This window comes from Podarcis pityusensis, assembly GCF_964106645.2.
Source record: "Podarcis pityusensis genome assembly, chromosome: 2".
NCBI lineage: Eukaryota > Metazoa > Chordata > Lepidosauria > Squamata > Lacertidae > Podarcis > Podarcis pityusensis.
Window position 1 is genome coordinate 20,791,474 of NC_138029.1, and position 24,659 is coordinate 20,816,132.

Below are 24,659 nucleotides of genomic sequence, written 5' to 3' on the forward strand. Positions count from 1 at the left end.
ATGCCAAATTATATATATTTTTGGCATCTGTATTTGGCTCCTGCAGCCAATCGGAAGCCACGCCTTGGTTTTTGAATGGTTTCGGGAGTACAGTGGTGCCCCGCAAGACGAACGCCTCGCGAGACGAAAAACTCGCAAAACGAAAGGTTTTTTCGTTTTCGAGTTGCCTCGCAAGACGAATTTCCCTATGGGCTTGCTTCGCAAAACGAAGCTTGCCCCGGGAACTGCGGGTCTTCTCTTTTGAAGCAAGGGGCGGCGGGGAGAAGCGATCTTCTCCCCGCAGCCCCAGGTCCGGGGGCAGCGGGAAGCGCTTCCCGCTGCCCCCGACCTCTTTTGAAGCAAGGGGCTGCGGGGAGATCGCTTCTCCCCATCGCCCCTTGCTTCAAAAGAGGTCCGGGGACAGCGGGCGCTTCCCGCTGCCCCCGACCTCTTTTGAAGCAAGGGGTGGCGGGGAGAAGCGATCTTCTCCCCGCAGCCCCAGGTCCGGGGACAGCGGGAAGCGCTTCGCGTTGCCCCCGGACCTCTTTTGAAGCAAGGGGCTGCAGGGAGAAGCGATCTTCTCCCCGCAGCCCCAGGTCCGGGGGCAGCGGGAAGCGCTTCCGCTGCCCCCGACCTCTTTTGAAGCAAGGGGCGGCGGGGAGAAGCGATCTTCTCCCCGCAGCCCCAGGTCCGGGGACAGCGGGAAGCGCTTCCCGCTGTCCCCGGACCTCTTTTGAAGCAAGGGGCTGCGGGAGATCGCTTCTCCCCGCCGCCCCTTGCTTCAAAAGAGGTCGGGGACAGTGGGAAGCGCAGCGCTTCTTCCCCGCTGTCCCCGGACCTCTTTTGAAGCAAGGGGCAGCAGCCCCTTGCTTCAAATGAGGTCCGGGGACAGCGGGGAAGAAGCGATCTTCTCCCCGCAGCCCCAGGTCTAGGGACAGCGGGAAGCGCTTCCCGCTGTTCCCGGACCTCTTTTGAAGCAAGGGGCTGCGGGGAGATCGCTTCTCCCCATCGCCCCTTGCTTCAAAAGAGGTCCGGGGACAGCGGGCGCTTCGCGCTGCCCCCGACCTCTTTTGAAGCAAGGGGCGGCGGGGAGAAGCGATCTTCTCCCCGCAGCCCCAGGTCCGGGGACAGCGGGAAGCGCTTCCCACTGTCCCCGACCTCTTTTGAAGCAAGGGGCTGCGGGGAGATCGCTTCTCCCCATCGCCCCTTGCTTCAAAAGAGGTCCGGGGACAGCGGGAAGCGCTTCGCGCTGCCCCCGGACCTCTTTTGAAGCAAGGGGCTGTCCCCGCAGCCCCTTGCTTCAAAAGAGGTCCGGGGACAGCGCGAAGCGCAGCGCTTCTTCCCCGCTGCCCCCGGACCTCTTTTGAAGCAAGGGGCTGCGGGGAGATCGCTTCTCCCGGTGCTCCGAAGCGGGGCGGGGGGCGGGAACACCTTCCCCCACCGCCCGGCTTCGGAACGGTGCTCCGAAGCGGGGCGGGGGTTGGGAACACCTTCCCCCACCGCCCCGCTTCGGAACGGTGCTCCGAAGCGGGGCGGGGGGTGGGAACACCTTCTGAAGGCTGGCGGGGGGCAAAAGTCTTTGTCCCCCCTGCCTGCCTTCCCAGGGGCTTTTAAATCGCCCCGGATAGCGGAGAAGTCCTCCGCTGTCCCGGGCGATTTTAAAATGCCGCCCGCCAGCATTTTAAGATTGCCCGGACAGTGGAGAAGTCCTCCGCTGTCCCGGGGTTTTTTAAAATGCTGGGGGTGGGAAGAAAAGCCCTTGCCCCCCCCCCAGCCTTCAGAAGAGGTCCGGGGACAGACTGTCCCCGGACCGGGTCTGAAGGCGGTTTCCCTAGGAACGCATTAATTGATTTTCAATGCATTCCTATGGGAAACCGTGCATCGCAAGACGAAAAACCCGCAAGACGAAGAGACTTGCGGAACGAATTAATTTCGTCTTGCGAGGCACCACTGTAAAACGGACTCCTGGGACAGATTAAGTTTGAGAACCAAGGTTCCACTGAATTTGTTCTCAAGAGCCCTACCCTTTGCTCCACAATGCGTTGATTTCCTGAAGTAACTATAAATTTCCAGACTGCTAGCCATGCTAAGTCTCTTGGAGTCCTGCAGTACCCTAATGACGAATACATTTATTAAGGCATAAGCTTCTGTGGACACAGTCCTGCTTTGTCACGATGCACGAAGTGAAATGGTAGTTGGCAGGTAAACAATGGGGGAAACTGTAAGGGGGGGTGTTTGAATGCCAATGAGATGCAAAAATGAAAGTCAGCGATAATTAAATGTGTGTTAAATAGGCACACTTTCTGCTGAGGCTATCAGCAACCGGGGACACCTCCTCCATCATGCTCCAACTGAGAGCCACTGCTATGGATATAAAGCTAAGTTATACAGTGGTACCTCAGGTTACATACGCTTCAGGTTACATACGCTTCAGGTTACAGACTCCGCTAACCCAGAAATAGTGCTTCAGGTTAAGAACTTTGCTTCAGGATGAGAACAGAAATCGTGCTCCGGCGGCGCGGCAGCAGCAGCAGGCCCCATTGGCTAAAGTGATGCTTCAGGTTAAAAACACCCGTTTCAGGTTAAGAACGGACCTCCGGAACGAATTAAGTACTTAACCTGAGGTACTATTGTACTGTATTTCAGGCATAGGCAAACTCGGCCCTCCAGATGTTTTGGGACTATAATTCCCATCATCCCTGACCACTGGTCCTGTTAGCTAGGGATGATGGGAGTTGTAGTCCCAAAACAGCTGGAGGGCCGAGTTTGCCTATGCCTTTTGTATTTGAATGAAGCTGCCTTGGGAGAAGGTTGTGCCCTTAAGAGAGACTTATAAATTTCCCGTTGCTGTTTGGAGGTCACCAGGTTGGGCGATAGCTCCCAGATTCTTGAAGCTTCACCTTCATAACCAGGATATAAATTTTACGAAATAAAAATAAAACAAGTAAGTTCTAAAAATAAAGAAATTCACAGTTCTAAGGTTTTATATAGTTCTGGAATTTGTAGACTATATTAGAGGACAGAAGAGGGCAAAATCTGGGATAAATCAGATTATTTTTCATTTTAAAAAAGTTGTGCAAGTGAATTCTTGGGCAACTCACCGTTGGTGCTCACGCAAACTGCTTTATCTCTCTGCAGGGAATCAGCGCCATTCTGCTGCGCCACACAAACACCTATACTGTCTTTTTTGTCCGGCTGACCGACTGTTTCAATTCTGAGGAGAAAGTTGGATGCGTTTTGTGCTATTAATATAAATTGTATCAGGTTTTTATCAATGACAATGCACCTTTCTTATGGTATCACCCACACCCTGAAAATTACGGCAACTATGTTGACGTTTGCCTCAGTTCAGCGGCAGTAAATTGGTAGAGGAAACTTTATTGCTGAATCTGTGGCTCGTTGGAACGGCTGCCTCTTTGTTAAAGTGGAGCAAACTAAAGCAAAAAAAAAAACCAATTCATAAAATCTCTCTAGGTGAGGGTTTGCCCATTCATTCTCAGCACATGGAGCCACACTATGTGCAACTCATTCAGCACTGAAGTAAACTGGCAAAACTGCGACAGCTCAGGGTATAAGCTGATCGAATGGATTCATGGGTCATGTACCATTTTGGATATAGGCACATCTAAGAATGTTGAACCATCACACAGATAAAGAGATGACATTCAAAGTGCTGAGGGATCACATTAGGAAAGAGACACAAATTATTATTACTTATTAATTAATTAAATTAAATTTTGTATACTGCCCTATTAAAAAAAAGAGATAAAGGACCCCTGGACGGTTAAGTCCAGTCAAAGGCGACTATGGGATTGTGGCACTCATCTCGCTTTCAGGCTGAGGGAGCCGGCATTTTTCCACAGACAGCTTTCCGGGTCATGTGGCCAGCATGACTAAACCACTTCTGGTGCAATGGAACACCGTGACGGAAACCAGAGCGCACGGAAATGCCGTTTTCCTTCCCGCCGCAGCAGTACTTATTTATCTACTTACACTTTTGGCGCACTTTCAAACTGCTAGGTTGGCAGGAACTGGGGCAGCGCAATGGAAGCTCACCCTGTCATGGGGATTTGAATCGCTGACCTTCTGATCGGCAAGCCCAAGAGGCTCAGTGGTTTAGACAACAACGCCACCCGTATCCCATGAACCCTATACACTATATCCGCAGGTCTTAGGGTGGTTCTCAGGATAAAATGACGATATAAAAACACAAAATACATACTCAAAACAAAAACAACCCAATATTTGGCCACATCATGTTCCTAGACCCCCAGGCAAACAACCACAGGTGCTTTTTTTTAAATATTCTAGTATTCTTACAGTTTTAGACAGTTTCTTTTTTATTTTATGAAAAATGTTTTTCAAGTTTTAATTAGTCTAGTATTCATTCTGATTCAAGTTAAATAACCCATTTATCTTCCCATTTCATCAATGCGTCATACGCACCGCTATGTGAAAACAATGCATTATCCTTGTTCAGGGGGTTATTAATGGGGAAGACATCATTCTTTTTCCCCTTTCAAAAAAATCCCCACCATTCATGGAAGAATGTTATCTGCCTGACCAATGAGACAAAACACCTGCAGATTGGACCTATGCAAGAAGAGGAGCACATTTACAGCCCTGCTTCTTGCCGGTTAAACATACCAGTGAAGTTGTAGACACTGATCATAGTGGCAGACATAAAAGAAAACACACCAGTTTATTTTAGAGATGACGCAATTTCCTATAGCCAGCAATGAAAGCAAACTGGATATGGAACATGTGTTGAGCGATAAGTATCGCTTGAAATTTTCAGGAGGAAATTACATTTGTTTTGCTTGCTTTTTTTTTTTTAAAGAACAGGTTGGGTAATAATGAGACGCCTGTCAAGACATTTTGAGTACAGCTCAAATTTGTAGCCATATTGCACTGCGAATACTCCCACCAAGCCTTCCTGTCTCCCAAGAGCCAAAAATGTGCATTGCAAAATGGGGGGCAGCGTAGGGAAAACCTAAATCTCTTCCATCTGGAAGCAATCTAGCTCTCTTTGGAAAAATAAACCCGAGAATTACAATCAGATTTTGTCAGCCAATGTTGTTGGTTTTTTTAATGGTTTTTTTTAAATACTATTTTAAACTTCTGCACTTATTTATAGCCATTGGCTCAGATATGCGTAAACCAGACAGCATTGTCTACTCTTGCAGAAGCTCTCTAGGATCTAACGCAGGCAGAGAAGAGTTTTTTCTAATTACCTGTTCCTTTTAACTGGAGATGCTGGGAGCTTCTGCATGTGAGGCATACGCTCTACGACTGACCTATGGTTTCTTCCCAAGTTGTGGGGAGGGGGAGGCAGGGAGCAACCATGGACCCAACAGCATTTCATTCAGTTAATTAACTACTCGCACACGGAACGCTACTGTGTTTGGGGAATGATGGCTCTAGAAACTGAGTTGATGTCAAAGAGCCAGCCGGCAATAAATCACACCATTCTAACTTAACCCTTTATTAGCAAAAACACAATCTTCACATTTCACCCTTGGCTGAGTGTCAAGCCAAATGAGCACAGCAGCTCATCTCATCCCCAGTAGGCCTTGCCCCATGATTCAGTTGCCGAGGCTGAAAGTCCCCACCTCCCCACAGCCATCTAAGTCACCTCCTCTCCAGGGCTTTCCCTCAAGCAATCAGAGACTGCGCCTACATGCTGTCGCTCCACCTGTTTCAGTCCTCTTCTGGTTCTGGGATACCACTGGGGAGGGAAGCTTGTCAAAGCAAGAGTGGGAGACCCCTGTGTCTCACCATCCTGACCCAGCGCTGCCTCTTGGCCTCCCTCCTCCTAGTCTCCTGCTTCAGCAGCTGCCTCTGATTCTGGACTTCTCTCTGTCACTGATTCTCCCAGCTCACTTAAGCCCCGTTACCTCTTCCTAGTCTTTCCCCTCTTCTCCCTCTGACCACTCATTAATGTCCTACCCCCACCCCTGGGCTCTGAGCCTTCTTCCCTTGGTGGTTGACGCCTCCCACCATTCCTCTGAGTCCATGACAGGTAAACGCACCAGTCCATGACGGAGGAACAGCGGGGGCTGTAAAATGACTGACACCACCCTGAAGAAAGACCTCTGTCAAAGCAATGCCTGAGTCAAGAGACGCATCCGTGGAGGAATAATAAAAAAGAGTGAGCCTTGTGGATGAAAGAGCTCTGAGGCAGCGTGTTGTTTGAAAACATTTCTGTCCCATTTTTCGGTTTAAAAAGCATCCAGGGAAGCTCGCGGCAGCAAAATGCATTTTAAAAACAGCCCTCTCCTACTCCCACTGAAAGGAAGGAACAGTAGGCAGAGAGGGAAAACACAAAAATGAGGGGAAAGAAAATGAATCCATTAACGCCCTTAGGAAATGAAAAGGTTACTACAGTGGTACCTCGGGTTACAGACGCTTCAGGTTACATACGCTTCAGGTTACAGACTCCGCTAACCCAGAAATATTACCTCGGGTTAAGAACTTTGCTTCAGGATGAGAACAGAATTTGTGCTCCAGCGGCATGGCGGCAGCAGGAGACCCCATTCGCTAAAGTGGTGCTCCAGGTTAAGAACAGTTTCAGGTTAAGAACGGACCTCTGGAACGAATTAAGTTCTTAACCCGAGGTACCACTGTATTAAAAATTTAACTTGGAACAGTCTAAATCTGTGAGATGGGCATCCACAAGAGAACACGAGCAAACCGACTCTTCTGCAGTGGCTCCACAACTTTGGAACTCCCTGCTACTAGAGCTGCGGGAGGCAGCTGCACTTCAGCCTTGTTGCAGTGCCTTAAAGACTCATTGGTTTTCACTGGCCTCCCCAGAGCAATTTTTTTGTCTCGCTCACTGGATGGAGGCAGGAATCTCGTTATGCTGTTGAAGTTCTGAGCCTGTTTTATTCTTGGCTTTAGTAGTAACTGGTATTTTATACCTACAGTGTTTAACGGTTGCTTCATTTTTAGGGTTGTTAGGCCGAAGAATTGATGCTTTTGAATTATGGTGCTGGAGGAGACTCGTGAGAGTCCCATGGACTGCAAGAAGATCAAACCTATCCATTCTTAAGGAAATCAGCCCTGAGTGCTCACTGGAAGGACAGATCGTGAAGCTGAGGCTCCAATACTTTGGCCACCTCATGAGAAGAGAAGACTCCCTGGAAAAGACCCTGATGTTGGGAAAGATGGAGGGCACAAGGAGAAGGGGACGACAGAGAACGAGATGGTTGGACAGTGTTCTCGAAGCTACCAGCATGAGTTTGACCAAACTGCGGGAGGCAGTGGAAGACAGGAGTGCCTGGCATGCTCTGGTCCATGGGGTCACAAAGAGTCGGACACGACTAAACGACTAAACAACAACAACAATTATTTTAAAAACGAAAGAAAAACGACACCCCACCTTTCTCTGATCGTGGAACTCAAAGCAAAGCTATGCGGGGTTCCGAGATGATGGCCCATTCAGGCGCTGAACAGACCTAGACTAAGCTCAGCTCCAGCAAGGCGGCTGCATTATGTGCTCTCAGGGGGTGGGAATGTGGACACTCTGACGGAAAGCCAAGAGGGGAGGAGAGCAGCCACACCCAGGTTCGAGACCTGGGTGCAGCAGCCAAGTAGGTCCACTCCTGCGTCCCCTAGCTGGAGAAGGCAGGAGGATGCAATGTAGGGCCTCTGCCAATAGCTTACCAGGGCCATATGGAGCTGGTTAGAGCGAGTGGGAAGCCTATTGAATGAGGCTTCCTAAAGCTAAGCATCTGTGTAATCAGAGACTAAGTCTCTTACCCTACTAATAGCAACTGGCACCAGGGCAGTTCCACAGGGTCCCTTCCTTGGCCCAAACAGCATCGCCCTGGGGACAGGAGCAGTGCCAGAATTTCTAACATCATTGTCCCAAATTAGAAAGTTTAAGTCTGAAAGCCAACATTGCCTGAGCAGCCTCCTCCCGCTGGGAGTTCCACTGAAGTCAGCCATCCGTAGCATAGTCGGATCTATAATTAAGGGGGAGGTGGCAAATATTGGACACAAATGAACCAGCAACTGCAGCTGGAATCTTTGCAACGGCTCCAGCGGAACAAGCGAGCTCCTCTGCCAAGGGAGGAAATGACTAGATAAGGGATCACTCAGGACAATTTAGGGCACAGTGGGCTTCAAATATCTTTGAATTAAGACTGATGGGTGGGTGGGTGGGTATGGTCCGTCTTCGAATCTAATGAAAGAAGAACGTAGAGAAAAGCTGGGCTGCAGACGCCCCACCTCTGCTCTGCCCCCAGTCTGCACCACTATTTAAGAGAAGCAGCAGTGTCAGGGATCTCTGAGGGTCAGCAGCGTGCAGCCCTTTATCCACACCAACCCTTGGCCAGTGTTCGAAATTAGCCAAGTGCCAGGCGCATTTTGCACCAAACTAGCGGCCACTTGCGACCAAGTAAAGATGCCTGGGGATCAGGATGGCACCTGACCTCTCCACCATCTGGAGGTGCGTGCCTGGGGATCATTGGATCTTGACTGTTTTCACACACTAATACTGCATGCTGTAGAATTCTACCGGTTATATTTTATCTGCACAATCAGAATGAATTTCAGGAACCAAAATGCATTTTTCTGTTACCTAAGCAAAACGACTTACCGGAATGTCAATGTCTGACCGCAATAGTAGGTTGGAGCTCTGGAGTACAGCACCCCGCCCACTTGTGAATCATTTCGAAGCGCAATGTTTCTTCGGCTGCTCAAGCTGTAGCCTTCAAAGCCAGGCGTCCATTCTAACAAAGGAAAGGCAAACAATAAATAGCACGCATGTACGCATCACTTGGAGGTGCAAGATTGCCGTGCGATGCAACACAGCCTTCCCAGGATGTTGCTCACCACCTGGGAAAAGAGGGGCTGCAGCTCTCATATTTAGAGAACATTTGTCTGCACTCCAAAATGGGAAAACTGCATTATTTTGAAATTGGCGGGGGGGGGGGGACTCCACACCAGCAGCGTTACAAAGATGACAAGTCTCTGTTCCTAAACACACCTACATCCGGACCCAAATCCATCCACTCACAGAGAAGTCCCTCTGGAATCAATGCCTAAGGGCAGGATCCAAGTGAGTCCTTTTGGGGGAAGTCCTCTGCAAGTCCTTGCATCAATTGGGCATCAAGATGGTAATTATATTAATAATGACCTGAAAGACCTATGTTGGCTCCCAGTACATTTCCAAGCACAATTCAAAGTGTTGGTGCTGACTTTTAAAGCCCTAAACGGCCTTTGCCAAGTATACCTAAAGGAGCATCTCCACCCCCATGGTTCAGCCCCGACCCTGAGGTCCAGCTCCGATGGCCTTCTGGCAGCTCCCTCACTGCAAGAAGTCAGGTTACAGGGAACCAGGCAGAGGGCCTTCTTGGTGGTGGCACCCGCCCTGTGGAACGCCCTCCCATCAGATGTCAAGGAAATAAACAACTATCTGACTTTTAGAAGACATCTGAAGGCAGCCCTGTTTCGGGAAGTTTTTAATGTTTGGTGTTTTATTATGTTTCTGTATATGCTGGAAGCCGCCCAGAGTGGCTGGCGCAATCTAGTCAGATGGGCGGGATACATATAGTAAATAATAATAATAATAATAAATGCGAAGAATAATACCGTGGGGCACTAAGGTGGAACGACCGGTCTGAGAAACACTCCACGGGCTCCATTCTTGGCGGCCATCTCCTCGTGCACAAACCCTGAACTGGTAATCAACATTGGGATCAATATGGAGCACTATGAATTCTGTGTCCGAGCCGACATACACATCTTCAAAGTGGCTGGCCGTACTCTTACGATACTGAAGCCTGTAATCTTGTGGCACAAAGTCCTCATCGACCTGAAACAGAGCCCAGTTATTGGATAAACACACTGCCTTTAATCTTCCTCCAATTCAACTATCTTGCTAGCTCTCCGAAGTGCAACGTTGTCAAGGTAATATTGCAAAGCAGCAACACACGATCTTTGCTGGCTCAGGGTCACGCTGGTCAGGAAGTCCTCAAGAAACCTCTCCCAAGGGGAAGGAGGGTAACACAAGCTCTCATGTCACAGCAGCGAAAGGAGAAAAATCTCAGCGATAACTGCATTCTGCAGCAAATAAATAAATAAAAATTTGGGGGCCCAGAAAGTTCAATTGTGTGTTCTGAATAAAATAATGTACAGATAATTATGCAAACTGATGTTCGATTTGCAAAAGGGACTTAGCTTGCATGTTTCATTTGAACTCACTCTTTGTAATTTTTGTGGAAAGAAAAAGAAACAGGTATGGGGGCTCCAAGAACCAGTTTAGACAAGCATTCCACTGAACTTTAAACTATCTGATCCAACTGTTTTAATTGTATTTTGAGTCGGTTTAATTGCTATGCTTCTGAAAGGGCTGGTTTTTACTGTATGGTTTTTAATGATTTATTGAGGGCATTGCTTTATTGTGAAATTTAATCATGTTGTGTTTTTAAAACACAAAACAAAACAAGTAATTTATTTTATACTGCTTACAAGTTATTTTGACATGCAAATGGCATATAAGTAAATAAACAAACAACCTGTGAAGTTTCAGAAGGAAAAGGACGGAACAAAGGAGAATGGCAGTCAAGAATGGCAAGAAATCGCAAGGAAGGGAAAAGGAAGCCATGCAGACCACCAAAGTCTCCCTTGAACACTGGAGTTTCATTGACTGCAGCATAAATCCTGTCGGAGGCAAAGAAGACCAGGAAGCAGCTGGTGACATGATGGTCCTATTTTATTACTGCATTGACTATCCTTGTGGAGTTGTGTTTTCTTTAATGGGTTGTTGAGGGTGCTTACTATTGTATTGCATTTGTATCCTGCTCTCCTATACAGCAATGTTATGTGTAATGTTCCTAACTTTGGCATAAAGATGCAATAAAATAAATAATAATAATAATAATAATAATAACAACAATAATAAAAAATATATGTGAACATTGTAGCTGTTTGCAATCATTAGCGGGATATCTGTCTTCACTCACTATGTAGGCTGGCTACTTCTTTTTTTAAAAGCAAAAAGTTATCCAAAAATGCACTGTATATCTGTTTAGGGAACCATCCCACACAATCATGGAGTTAAAAACTGCTACTTGTAATATGAATTCATGAGAAAGTCTTTAATTTGTGGAGAAGCTTCCTGAGTCTATGAAATATGAAGCAATGAAACATACTGTAATTTCAAAAGGGGAATAATTTGGGTCAATGCACAGAGAGAGGAAGAAATGCTTTCTGTACCCTTCTTCTTGCTTTTGCTTATAGATGCTGCGACTTAATTTCTGTTTTGCAAAGAACTTCAAGAAGTCTGCAGAAACTGTCCAAAACATTCCAAGGCAAAGCAGAAAAAGACAGCTTTTTGAAAACATGTAACATGAAGAATATCATAGCCAGCTAATGCTACACCCCATTTACCCAGGAGTAAGCTCCCCTGAATTCAACAGGACTTACTCCTGAGTATACAAGGTTAGGATTGGACTTTCAGTCTATGAGGTCAGAGTAACTGCTAACTGTCTTGCCTGAGAATCAATAATCAAACTGTCTTAAAGGTAAAGGAACCCCTAACCGTTAGGTCCAGTCGCAAATGACTCTGGGGTTGCGGCGCTCATCTCGCTTTATTGGCCGAGGGACCAGGCGTACAGCTTCCAGGTCATGTGGCCAGCATGACTAAGCCGCTTCTGGCGAACCAGAGCAGCGCACGGAAACGCCGTTTACCTTCCCGTCAGAGCAGTACCTATTTATCTACTTGCACTTGGACGTGCTTTCAAACTGCTAGGTTGGCAGGAGCAGGGACCGAGCAATGGGAGCTCACCCTGTTGCGGGGATTCGAACCGCGACCTACTGATTGGCAAGCCCTAGGCTCTGTGGTTTAACCCACAGCGCCACCCACTTAAATGAAAGTGATTAAAGTGATTAAAGCACAAACAAAAAGAAAGAAAGTGCATATTGGAGACTGATCTTGAAAAGACTCTTTTCCACCCACCTTGCACCACTTAACAATGATGCCCCCAGGCTTCTCAATCAGCTCTTCTATCTGTATTGGTGGTCGGGATGCTACTGTTCCATGGTTAAAGATCTGATTTCTCACTACTGTAAGGAGAGAGTCATCCAACTGGGCAGATAAACAAGGCACATCAACCAAGGATGGTACTTCTGGCAAACTAGAGAGAGACAGAGAGAGACGGAGAGAGAGACTATTCAGTACTGCTAGTAACTTGATAAGCAACTGTTTTCAAAGAATCAACAAAGGTTTGGCGCTCTTGATTTGTTTACATAGACAGGATTTACAAGAGAGTGCACATGTATTTGATTATCTCCCCAACCTCAAAAACCTTTTTACAAAACCCAAAATTTAGCCTACTTGAGTTTCACAGTAATCTCTTCTGAAATCCAGGCATTTCAAATGATGACCAGACAGTGCTTTGAGTTGGAAGGTTAAATGCTGCTATGAACACCAGTCTTGCTAGTTCATGTACTAACAGGCCAGGGAAGTCTAAACCAGCGTTGCCCAACCTTGCACCTTCCAGATGTTCTGGACTAATAATAATAATAATAATAAATTTTATTTATATCCCGCCCTCCCCAGCCGAAGCCGGGCTCAGGGCGGCTAACAACACTAAAACAGTGCAACGTTATAAAAACATCAAAGAATTAATTAAAATCAAAATTGATGGCAACCATAAACTAAAGTATTGTAAAGATTGCCAAAGGAGGGAGTCAGGCTGCGCCCTGACCAAAGGCCTGGTGGAACAGCTCTGTCTTGCAGGCCCTGCGGAAAGATGTCAAGTCCTGGAGGGCCCTTGTCTCTTGTGACAGAGCGTTCCACCAGGTTGGAGCCGCAGCCGAAAAAGCCCTGGCTCTAGTTGAGGCCAGCCTAACCTCTCTGAGGCCTGGGACCTTCAAGATGTTTTTATTTGAAGACCGTAAGTTCCTCTGTGGGGCATACCAGGAGAGGCGGTCCCATAGATACGAGGGTCCTAGGCCGTATAGGGCTTTGAAGGTTAAAACCAGCACCTTAAACCTGATCCTGTACTCCACCGGGAGCCAGTGCAGCTGGTATAGCACCGGATGAATGTGATCCCGCAGCGAAGACCCCGTAAGGAGTCTCGCTGCGGCATTCTGCACCCGCTGGAGTTTCTGGGTCAGTCTCAGGGGCAGCCCCACGTAGAGCGAGTTACAATAATCCAGTCTGGAGGTGACCGTCGCGTGGATCACAGTGGCTAGGTCAGGGCGAGAGAGGTAAGGAGCCAACTGCTTAGCTTGGCGGAGATGAAAAAATGCCGCCTTTGTTATAGCTGCAATCTGCGCCTCCATGGAGAGGGAGGTATCGAAGATTACACCCAAACTCTTAACGGACGGTGCTGGCACTAATTGCACCCCCGCAAGAGATGGGAGTTGCCCCCTCAATCCCATATCATCCCGTCCCAGCCAGAGGACCTCTGTCTTCGAAGGATTTAACTTCAACCGGCTCCCACGTAACCATCCAGCCACAGCCTCCAAGCATCTGATCAGTGTGTCTGGGGCCGAGTCAGGATGGCCATCCATCAGCAGATAGAGTTGGGTGTCATCAGCATACTGATGGCAGCCCAGCCCAAAACTCCGGACAAGCTCCCATCAGTCCCAAAACATTTGGAGGGCACCAGGTCAGGAAAGGCTGGTCTAGACTGTACCTTTTTTTAAAAAAAAAAGAGGTGTTTCTCATTCAGATCAACTGTCCTAAATTGGGAAAAGGGAGCTCTAAATCAACCCTGACACCCATTATCAGCCAGTCACACAAGTATCAAACTTCCACCCTCAATTCATGGCTCTTACCCAGGGTCAGCAAACTTTTTCAACAGGGGGCTGGTCCACTGTCCCTCAGACCTTGTGGGTGGGCGGACTATAGTTTAGAGAAAAAGAATGAACAGACTCCTATGCCCCACAAATAACCCAGAGATGCATTTTAAATAAAAGGACACATTCTACTCATGTAAAAACACACTGGTTCCCGGACCGTCTGCGGGCTGGATTTAGAAGGTGATTGGGCCGGATCCAGCCCCCGGGCCTTAGTTTGCCTACCCATGCTCTTACCTATCCAGCTGAATATGCAATGCCTTTTTGGTAAAGCTGCAAAGCTTGTCACTCTCCTCCCCTGTTACACCATGGATGACAGTTTCTCCTGGAATAAAAAATAAAAATTAAGAGGTTCCTATTGAGAAAAGTGGTGCTGTGGTGTACCACTGAGGCTTGGGCTTGCCGACTGGAAGGTCGGAGGTTCGAATCCCCACGACAGGGTGAGCTCCCATTGTTCCATCCCAGCCTCTGCCAACCTAGCAGTTCGAAAGCACGTCAAAGTTCAAGTAGATAAATAGGTACAGCTCTGGCGGGAAGGTAAACGGCGTTTCTGTGCACTGCTCTGGTTTCACCAGAAGTGGCTTAGTCATGCTGGCCACATGACCCGGAAAAACTGTCTGTGGACAAATGTCAGCTCCCTTGGCCAGTAAAGCAAGATGAGTGCCACAACCCCAGAGTCGTTTGTGACTGGACTTAACCGTCAGGGGTCCTTTACCTTTTTTTTTTTTTTTGATTGAGAAAAGGCAACCCTGACCTGGAGACAGCAACTGGACACATGCAACATTCAATTCTGCATCAGAAGGTATTTCTACAACAGATGTAATGGCTCCAGAGGCTAGGACCCGATCCAGTGAATTCAACTTACAAGAAATGAGATTATGACTAAACTTCAGGAAGAACTTTCCAACAGTAAGAACGGACTCCTAAGAGAGATGGTGGACTCTCCTTCCTTGGAGGTTTTCAAGCAGAGGTTGGATGGTAATCTGTCATGTATTATCTAGCTGAGATTCTTGCATTGCAGGGGTTGGACTAGATGGTCCTCAAGATCCATTCCAACTCTATAATTCTATTGTAGAGAGCCCATCCGGTTTGGGGAAGGAAGGCTCCAGCATCCTTTCAGAGGCCTGGTATCTCCTTCCCAAAGCCAGAGAAACTTCTGCCTGGCTGAGGGAGAGAGGTGCGATGCTCACGCATGTGATGTCAAGACGTCACGTGCATGATGTCCCCCCACCTCAGAAAAAAAATCACCCTTGCAAGCTGGTGCCTCTGGCCCTAATTGTTCACCTGCAAAAAAATTCACCGCACGCCACTGCCATCATCCCTGCCCATTGGCCAGGCTGCCTGAGTCTGATGGGAGTTGGGGAAGGCCGATCTAGCACAATGAGCTTAGTTGATGCCATGTGTACCTTAAATGAAATGTAACTATTGTGTGTGTGTGGAGGGCATGTTGCACATAAACATTTGCATGCGCTGAAAACATGTGCGAAGGGGGTGTTGCAGCAGCTAGTCCCACCCCCTCAACAATGATGTGTGTGGGTGTACCAATCAGAGACCCTGCATGCCTGGTAGTCATGTGGACAGGCTCCAAGTGCATAATATCATACGTGCATTCGGTTCCTTCCACCCAAGGGAGGAACCAATTGAGATTCTACATCGCTTGGAGGTGTCTTGTATGTGTATATTGGTACCTAAGCAGGACCAGTCAACTGTCACCTAAGATGAAGAAGAAGAAGAAGAAGAAGAAGAAGAAGAAGAAGAAGAAGAGTTTGGATTTGATATCCCGCTTTATCACTATCCTAAGGAGTCTCAAAGTGGCTAACAATCTCCTTTCCCTTCCTCCCCCACAACAAACACTCTGTAGGAGTGAGGCTGAGAGACCTTCAGAGAAGTGTGACTAGCCCAAGGTCACCCAGCAGCTGCATGTGGAGGAGCGGAGACGCGAACCCGGTTCCCCAGATTACAAGACTACCGCTCTTAACCACTACACCACACTGGTGCAGGGGGCATCATTGACAGAGGAGTGGGGCAAGACAGTGTAATCCCTGCATGCGTGTTGTAAACAAGTGTGGGGTTTTGGGGGGGAGCCCCCACGCTCAAAAAGAACTGGCATGTTTTTAAGATAGCCTCCTACCTTCCCGGAGGAGTTCATCAGCCGTGCCAACGCCCTGTTCTATTAGCTTTCGGCACTCGTCCAATGGTTTGATGCTCTCCTCTTCGATGGCATCCACTTCTTGTAGCAAGGACACCAACCGCTCATCCAGAAGCTTTCTCAAGGTCCCTTTCAAGTCATTAAAATGCTGCTCAAGTACATCCCTTGTCAGTGCCGCACTCTCTTTGATCTGGAAGGAGACAAAAGGCATGAGAAGCCGGGCCAATTGGGGCAGGGCCAAAACCAATCAGGCTCTTGCCATTCAGAATTTGTTGTACCTTGGTTTCAAACAGAATGCGTTCCAGAAGTCCGTTCAACTTCTGAAATGTTCAAGAACCAAGGCACAGCTTTTGATTGGCTGCAGGAGCGTTCTGCAGGAGCGTCCTGCAGCCAATCGGAAGCCGCGCTGGACGTTCGGCTTCCAAGGCAAAGTTCACAAACTGGAACATTTGCTTCCGGGTTTGCAGCGTTCGAGTTCCAATTTGTTTGTGAACTAAGCTGTTCGAAAACCAAGGTATGACTGTAGTAACATCACAGGGTGCAGGAGAGCTCTCAAAACCATGTAGTACAATAGAGAAAAATTACAGGAATACAATCATCATCATCAATTTAATTATTTATACCTGTCAGAAAACGAGAATGAACAGCCCAATCTGTATTCATAAATCTAAGAAACAAGGTCTCCAAAGTAAAAACCACTCCCCTCTCAAAGTTACAGTTAGCTCCATGGGGAGGGGGGAAGAGACATATACCCCTCCCCAGGCAGTTTAACAGCTGGATTGGGGAGCGGGGCTGTAAACACATTTGTAAGCACTTTGTGAGACTACAATTTTATTCATTTACCGTATTTTTCACTCTATAAGACGCACCAGACCACAAGACGCACCTAGTTTTTGGAGGAGGAAAACAAGAAAAAAAATATTCTGAATCTCAGAAGCCAGAACAGCAAGAGGGATCGCTGCGCAGTGAAAGCAGCAATCCCTCTTGCTGTTCTAGCTACTGTGATAGCTGTGCAGCCTACATTCGCTCCATAAGACGCACACACATTTCCCCTTACTTTTTAGGAGGGAAAAAGTGAGTCTTATAGAGCAAAAAATACGGTATTTTCATAACCCATGTTCTTGAATACACAGACATCTTGACATTTTGTGCTGATCCCTACAAACTATTTTAACAATACGATTTAGACTGGAGGAATGGCACAGGAAGGAACAGCATCTCCCCCTCTCGTCGCTGCAATTGAACTTGGTGCTCCTTGCATCCAATTTAAAGTTTAAAAAAGAAAACAGGAGAGCTGATTACAGGTCTTCCCACACCACATCTGGCGTAGCCTGTGGATGTCACTTGGCATCGCTCATCAAAAGGATCTGCACTGCAATGGGGAAGCAGAATGACTACGACAGAATTAGGCGGAACTTCCCCCCAGAATTCCGCACATCCTTGATTAACAAAACAGAACAAAGCATCTTGCTTACATTAAGGAGAAAAGCAGCGTGGGCAGTTTCTGTCCTGAAAACCAGGCATAATGGGGGGGTGGGGAAGAGTGATTGGGCACAAGTCATTCTCATCCATTCCAGAAAGGTTCCTCTGCTGCCACCCTCCTTTAATCAACAGCTTCATGCAATCAGCAATGCAACGATGCAAGGAAAGAGAAGCCAGTGGTGCAAATTTAAAAATTGGCACTAATTGTACGGCAACGTGCCTAATTTATGCTAAGCAGAGCAGCCGAATTTCAGAACAGACTTTCTGTGAGCAATCACCTCCGCAAGATGCCAAAATGATTTTGCAATAACCATTTCACACGATAAAGAATAGAGCTAGTTTGTAAATTTAATCTGGTTTGGAAAGAGAATTAAGCTACTCAGTAGGAGAGAAATCAATCCTGGTCCAGATGGAAAAGTTGTTTAAAACGTTTCTCTCAATCAGAGAGGCTGCAGAGATGTTAGCCAGATGTAACTTCTTGATCTTCAGAAAAACACAGGATGCTCTACCATTATGTAAAGCTTAACTTCCTCTTTAAGCCACATTCAAAGGACTTTGAAGTCCCCTTGCAGTTAAGACTTCACTTGCTCTTTCAGTGCTTCAGAAAAAAAAAGGAAGTATACATAAAACAGAAGTGGCAGGAAAAAGAGAAGGGAAGCACTATTTTCTCCCCCTAGATCTTTTAGGCCAGATCCTCCACCATGCTGTGCAAGGCAAAAAAAGAGACATAGGGCCAGGTGGCTGCATGAGTAAATCTCAACTTATCAGCTGGTACAGTATATTATTTATCCAGCACAATAAATAAAGCATCCATGTTAGGGGAACAAACCACTGATGCGGCAACTCAGGACAGAACAACTGCAGTAGTGTAAGGTCTCTTAAAAATTAATTGCATATATTATCCTTCACTGAAACAGATTCCAGGGCTGTTTACCAAGGTTAAAAATAATGAAAGCTACATTCACATTGGAATAAAAAGAATACACTTTTTTTAAAAAGTTAGCAAAGGAAACAGTTCAAACAGCATATAAAATGCCTGGGCAAGAAAAAAAAGTATTTACAGTGGTACCTCGGGTTACATACACTTCAGGTTACAGACTCCGCTAACCCAGAAATATTGCTTCAGGTTAAGAACTTTGCTTCAGGATGAGAACAGAAATTGTGCTCTGGCGGCGCGGTACTTCAGGTTAAGAACAGTTTCAGGTTAAGTATGGACCTCCGGAATGAATTAAGTACTTAACCCGAGGTACCACTGTACTTTAGGTCAGGGATGGGCAATCTGGGATCCTGCAAAGGTTGTTGCGAGTCCAACTCTTATAAGCCTCAGCCAGAATGTTCTCTAGAGTTCTAGATTTCTTCCATCAAGCAGGCAGTCACACAAGATGGTCTATAATACAGCCTCCTCCATTTCTATGAATTTATGAGCAGGCACTTGCATGAATGGGCAGTTGTGTATGAAGAGGGATGCAGAACGCAGAAGCAGAGTGGAGAAAAAGTAACATTAAGTGTGATTCCATCAATTGCGTCAGGGATCCTTTTTGCACTGGTGCAATACTTTGGTCAGAAAATGCAAGTACTGTATCTTATTCAGAAACGTTAATGCCAAGGCTAATCAGAGAACAGGACTTTGGTTAAGAACAGGATGCCATCTAAGATGCCAGCTTGCCCCGGCGTAAAAAACACTGCCTGCAGGCAGCTACATTTCATTAGAAGAGGCTTCTTGCTTGCACATCTGGGGCAAGCAATAAGTGTCTCTAGGCTACAGCTCTGAGTTGGTTCTGTTTTCTCTTATTTGGGCCACAAATGATGACCAAAAGCCCATGTGGACAGGTGTTCTATCTAATATTGTGGACCAGTGAGTTATGTGGACTTGCTTGAAAACTTGGGTAACTATGCTGCAAATTCATGTTTTTAACAGAATCTCAATACTAAAGGCTCCGTTGTCCCAGGATTCCTGGAGCATGTTAGTCACAGCTTGGACTAAGGAAGATTAGGCCAAGAACAAGAATGCTCCAAAAAGAACAAGGTTATTCACTACGCCCAATCAGAAGAAGTCATTTTAAATTCAATGAGGCTGATGCCCAGGCACGTGGGGAGAAGGGTGCAGCCCCAGTTAGCTCCATGGCTGATCTTAAATCTCTCCAGCCCAAGTTCAACGTTGTAACCATTGCACCACACTGGCCCTTGACATTCTCCAGGTTCAAGTCAACACCTGGCCTTAAAGTCAACATATGGCTATCTCACTGCCTGAACAGCATCAACAATGGAAGTAACTACGCCGATCCACCTACAGTTGTTTGGATTAGAGAGATTAGATGCACAAATACAAGGCCAAATAGCATCTGGATTTTGCAGGAAACATTTATCTGGCACTAACAGAAGACGCTGGCAGCAACAGGCACCAAGAGTCTGAGAAGTTTTAGAGATAAGCAGTTGTAGTTAAATATTGCCTTTTCTGCGGTAAAGAGGGTGCCATGAAAATATTGGCTAAATGAAAGCAGTTACAGTGGTACCTCAGGTTACATACGCTTCAGGTTACATACGCTTCAAGTTACAGACTCCGCTAACCCAGAAATAGTGCTTCAGGTAAAAACTTTGCTTCAGGATGAGAACAGAAATTGTGCTCCGGCGGCGCGGCGGCAGCAGGAGGCCCCATTAGCTAAAGTGGTGCTTCAGGTTAAGAACAGTTTCAGGTTAAGAACAGACCTCCGGAACGAATTAAGTACTTAACCCGAGGTACCACTGTATTGGCTGTTGCTGGAGGGCACAGAACTAACAGGCCAACAAGACAGCAATAGACAACAGTCCAAGAAGTTTTGCTTTCATTTACCAATCAAATTCTGGAAGATTTCACTTCTGAAATTAATCACTGTTTAGCATGTCATCTGAATCCTAAATTGTGGTTAATGTTTAAGCGAGGGAGCTTCATAGCACCCACCACCTAGCATGTCCAAGCTTTCCTTTTACATAAAGGAATCAGTTTTACTCAATCTGCCCTGACTATCCAACTGTGGGAACTTGAAAGACGTGCACATACATGCTCACAAAATTATGGCTTTGGAGCCAAAGCTTTAAAGAAAAATTACAGTGACGCATAATGGTCAAAATACTCCACTGCATCCTATATGTTGAGGCTCGTGTAAGAGAGAGTAGAGCCACCAAGTTGGGTAAGCCTATGAAAGCATTTCAGCCACTATGCTAAAGTTCACGGCTACATAGAAAAATAATTGAGAATGAGAGGAGCATAACGCTTTCAGAGCAATCACTCAGTCTTAGCCTTCCCCTGCCCTTGAGCCCCTATAACCCAAATATTAACATGTGCCCTGATAACAACTCAAAGAAATCAAAGCAAGTATTCTCAAAACAGTACTGAGCTTAAATATGCACACACAACACTAGGTTAAACAGAAGGCAAGACCAATAAACCAAATGTTAGAATGAAGTATGTGCAGTACATATTTCTCTCTTGCCTAAATGCTCACACCACCAACGCATGTTTTCAATGTTGCTTACAGTGTGGCAAGCAAGACTGGGTGTTGTACAACCCTGTATGTAACAGTGGGCACTTTTCCAGATTGTACCTTGATGATGACACTGTTACATTGTTCTAGACATTTCCTAAGGCTGAAATTCAACACCAACTTCCTTGGAAGAAAATCCCACTCAAACTAACCCTTTGTATCCGGCTGCAGGTCTTGTCTGCATGCAAGAGTAGCCTAGCTGGAACAGACCACCAAAGATCTACCATCCAAGGAATTCAAGGAAGCTTGCCAGCCTACTTCCTAATAGCAACTGGTCTTCAGTAGCAAAGTGCCTCTGAACAGGTTGGTTTCATTAGGTGATCATGTATAAAAGACACCGATAGACCAATCCTCCATACTGTTGTCTAATCCACTTTTAAAGTCAAACAAGCCATTGGCCATTCCAGACACAAACCAGTGGCAGTGAACCCAGTGAGCTGATTAATGTTCTATGAATATTTTTTTCTAAATCAAAAACCCTTTCCTCACTGGGAAGGAGCTCCAATCCCTTATTTAACCACGCTACAACAAGGCAGCACATTCCGGATAGGTCAAGCAGGCTTTTGGAAAAGAATCAATGAGTACAAATCTGTCGTGGTGAAATGGCAATATTAAAAAAAACCAGCTGATTTCTGTTGCTGATCATAAGGGGGGCATTCTTGAACAAAGAGATTTCAAAGGGAGCTCCAATGTAAAGCAGATGGATTACAATTTATTAAGAGTTTCTTTTGGGTCTGTACAAAAACAAGAGTTTCCTGTCTCACTGCAGATATTAATTAACCCAGTATTGCTAAGTTGATTGTGTTTCACCTGTCACTTCTGCTATGAAGAGAAGGGTCACTGTGCTTATTTTTGCACACCTTCAAGCTTTTATTGAATTGTCCACTATCTGAATTTTTTTGGACTTAATTCCCCCTAATCTCACCGATTACAATCCTCCTGCAAGTGGGGATAATATTTCATGCATCTGATGAAGTGGACCCTATTTAATGATAAGTTTTTTACTTCTTGCTGCAACACAAACTAAAACGGCTACCTCTGTGACCATTACTACAGTGAGGTGCATATTCAGTGAAATTGCTTTTATAATTTATGTTTGTATTTTATATAATTTCAGAGTTATTTAATTAACCTGGTTCTAAAGAGGCAAAAATGTCTTCAAACATTTGGAAGAGGTCAGCAAGCAGATCTAATATCTACTTAATTCCTGTCTATTTAAGACACACAGGAGCTGTCTGGGCTCATTAAAAATTAGCTCCTATAGGGGTCATGCTTGCAGTTCTTGATCATAATCAAAACAAGCAAGAACTTCTTTTCAAAATACAAAAAACAATGTGCAGCCAGCTACATAGATATCCATGGATGGAAGCCTCAATGGAGCCCCTTTGCAAGCTTCACTAGAAGCAAGAAACTCAGCTAACTCCCCCCCTCCCACAATAGCTATTGCTCTTAGATGCCAAACTGAGTCTTTGACCCAGGCAACATAATGTCCAGTTTTGCCCTTGGCTATGGCACAAGAGCACACTGATGATGCCTATTATTAATAATAATAAGTGGGCTTTTTGAGCAGGAACTCGGGGCACCTTGAGTTCCCTTACCTTTTTAAAAAAAATCAAATTATTATTATTATTATTATTATTATTATTATTATTATCATCTGCGGGGGCCGGAACGGACATACACCCTATACCTGAGACCAAAATCCACCTATACCTGTAATCAATAAAGTTGTGGCCATTTCTGATCCATATCATTGTCTGCTCAAGTTCCTTAATCACATACATATTAATATTTTGCTACCGCCTGTGGGGTGTCTATGTGGGGGGGGGCACTAGGCCCATAATTAACCAACTAATTTTCAAGGTGAGTTCCCCCACCTTTTCCCCAGGAAAAAAAGCACTGATTATCACCACCACCATCATCATTTATTAAATTTGTATACCGCCCTTCACCCAAAGATTACCAAGGTGGTTTGTGGCATGAAAAATTCAAAACGAGAACAACACCACAACATAACCACCCGACACCACTCCACTTACCATTTCCCCCCATCCCCTCTTTCCCCCCTTTTCTTCCTACAAAAAAAATAAGATTCTATTCTATCCTATTTCCCCTTTGTTTAAACCAGTTCACGAACCAAGAATTTATACATTGACCACTAATAATGAACCATATGTTGTTGATATTACTCCACATTTATTATGCTATTTTTTGTGACATACAAATGACATGAGAAAACTTGGTATACTTATTTGTATAACATTATTCTTGTTTTATAAAACCAGATAAAAAGTTATTCAAAAAAAGACGAGAAGAAACTCAAGCAAGATTGGATAAAATTTATAGATGTCAAAGAACACTGTAAATATGTTAAAAGATTAGCAGGATTGGTGTAGCATTTATGAAGTAATTTGATATCTTAGTTAAAAAATAAGAATTAAAAAATGAATTGGAAAAGTAATTGTATGCAAGGGGAAGAAATGTAAAAAAAATTGGAAACCAGTGGGGGGAGGGGGAAGTCAGACAAGATGAATTTGGTGTCAAGATGAATGGGAAAATGTTGGTATCTGAAGAAGTGTGCATGCACACGAAAGCTTATACCCAGAACAAACTTAGTTGGTCTCTAAGGTGCTACTGGACAAATATATATATATATATATATATATATACACATACATACACACACACACATATATAAACATAAACATATATAAACATACACACACACACACACATATATATATATATATATATATATACACACACACACAGTGGTACCTAGCCTCGGGTTACATACGCTTCAGGTTACATATTCCGCTAACCCAGAAATAGTGCTTCAGGTTAAGAACCTTGCTTCAGGATGAGAACAGAAATCGTGCAGTGGTGGCGCAGCGGCAGCAGCAGGAGGCCCCATTAGCTAAAGTGGTGCTTCAGGTTGAGAACAGTTTCAGGTTAAGAACGGACCTCCGGAACGAATTAAGTACTTAACCTGAGGTACCACTGTGTGTGTGTGTGTGTGTGTGTGTGTGTGTACATATATATATATATATATATAAAGCAACGTACTTTCATATATATATATATATATATATATGGAAGTACGTTGCTTTAAAAATCTTGGAAAATATAATAATAATAATAACAATGTTATTCAAAAAACGAAAAGAAAAGAGAACAACAAAAAACACAACGCAAAAACCCAGAACAAACTAATAAGCCCCGCCTAGCAAACACGTTTAAAAGGATGTTCAAAAAAGCCAAAGAAATAGACTAGAGAGAGAGATAAAAACGTTTCCTCCTGGCGCCCTCGGGAGGAGCAGCAGCCGTCGCTGCAGAGAAGGCGCAAAAAGCCCTGTCAGGAGTAGAGAAGGAGCAATACCGACACCATACCGAATTGCCCCGACCCTCGGCAGGGATATCTCAGCTGCAGCCTGAGAGGGGCTCCGCAGCGCTTTGCAACACCTCCCGGTCCCCTTCAGCTGCTCCACCTGCCGCCCGGCGACCCCGTTACCTGCTGCCGGGCCAACTGCAGCCCCTTCAGGCGCTGCTGCAGCTCGCGGCGGTAGGTGCGCGCCGCCGCCCGACGCTCTCGCGAGCCTCCAGCAAACAACGCCTCCTCCGTCTCCATTCCGTCCCCGTCGGCGGGGAGACAGAGAGAGAGAGGCTCGCAGGCCGCGAGCGGACCTACTGCTGGCAGCGGCCTCACACCC

At 45.9% G+C, this 24,659-nt stretch overlaps 1 protein-coding gene across 1 annotated transcript in view; it reads right to left on the bottom strand.

Annotated features, from left to right (window-relative positions):
- Nucleotides 1–24,659, bottom strand: part of CRLF3 (cytokine receptor like factor 3) — a 29,371-nt gene extending 4,712 nt beyond the window's left edge. Inside the window, exons 1-7 of the mRNA XM_080994819.1 lie at nucleotides 24,461–24,659; nucleotides 15,929–16,136; nucleotides 14,035–14,122; nucleotides 11,948–12,125; nucleotides 9,580–9,802; nucleotides 8,585–8,717; nucleotides 3,081–3,193 (exon numbers count right to left, since the gene is read on the bottom strand). Of these exons, the coding sequence (XP_080850945.1) occupies nucleotides 3,081–3,193; nucleotides 8,585–8,717; nucleotides 9,580–9,802; nucleotides 11,948–12,125; nucleotides 14,035–14,122; nucleotides 15,929–16,136; nucleotides 24,461–24,577 (1,060 nt within the window). The 5' untranslated portion in view covers nucleotides 24,578–24,659. The remainder of the gene's footprint in view (nucleotides 1–3,080; nucleotides 3,194–8,584; nucleotides 8,718–9,579; nucleotides 9,803–11,947; nucleotides 12,126–14,034; nucleotides 14,123–15,928; nucleotides 16,137–24,460) is intronic.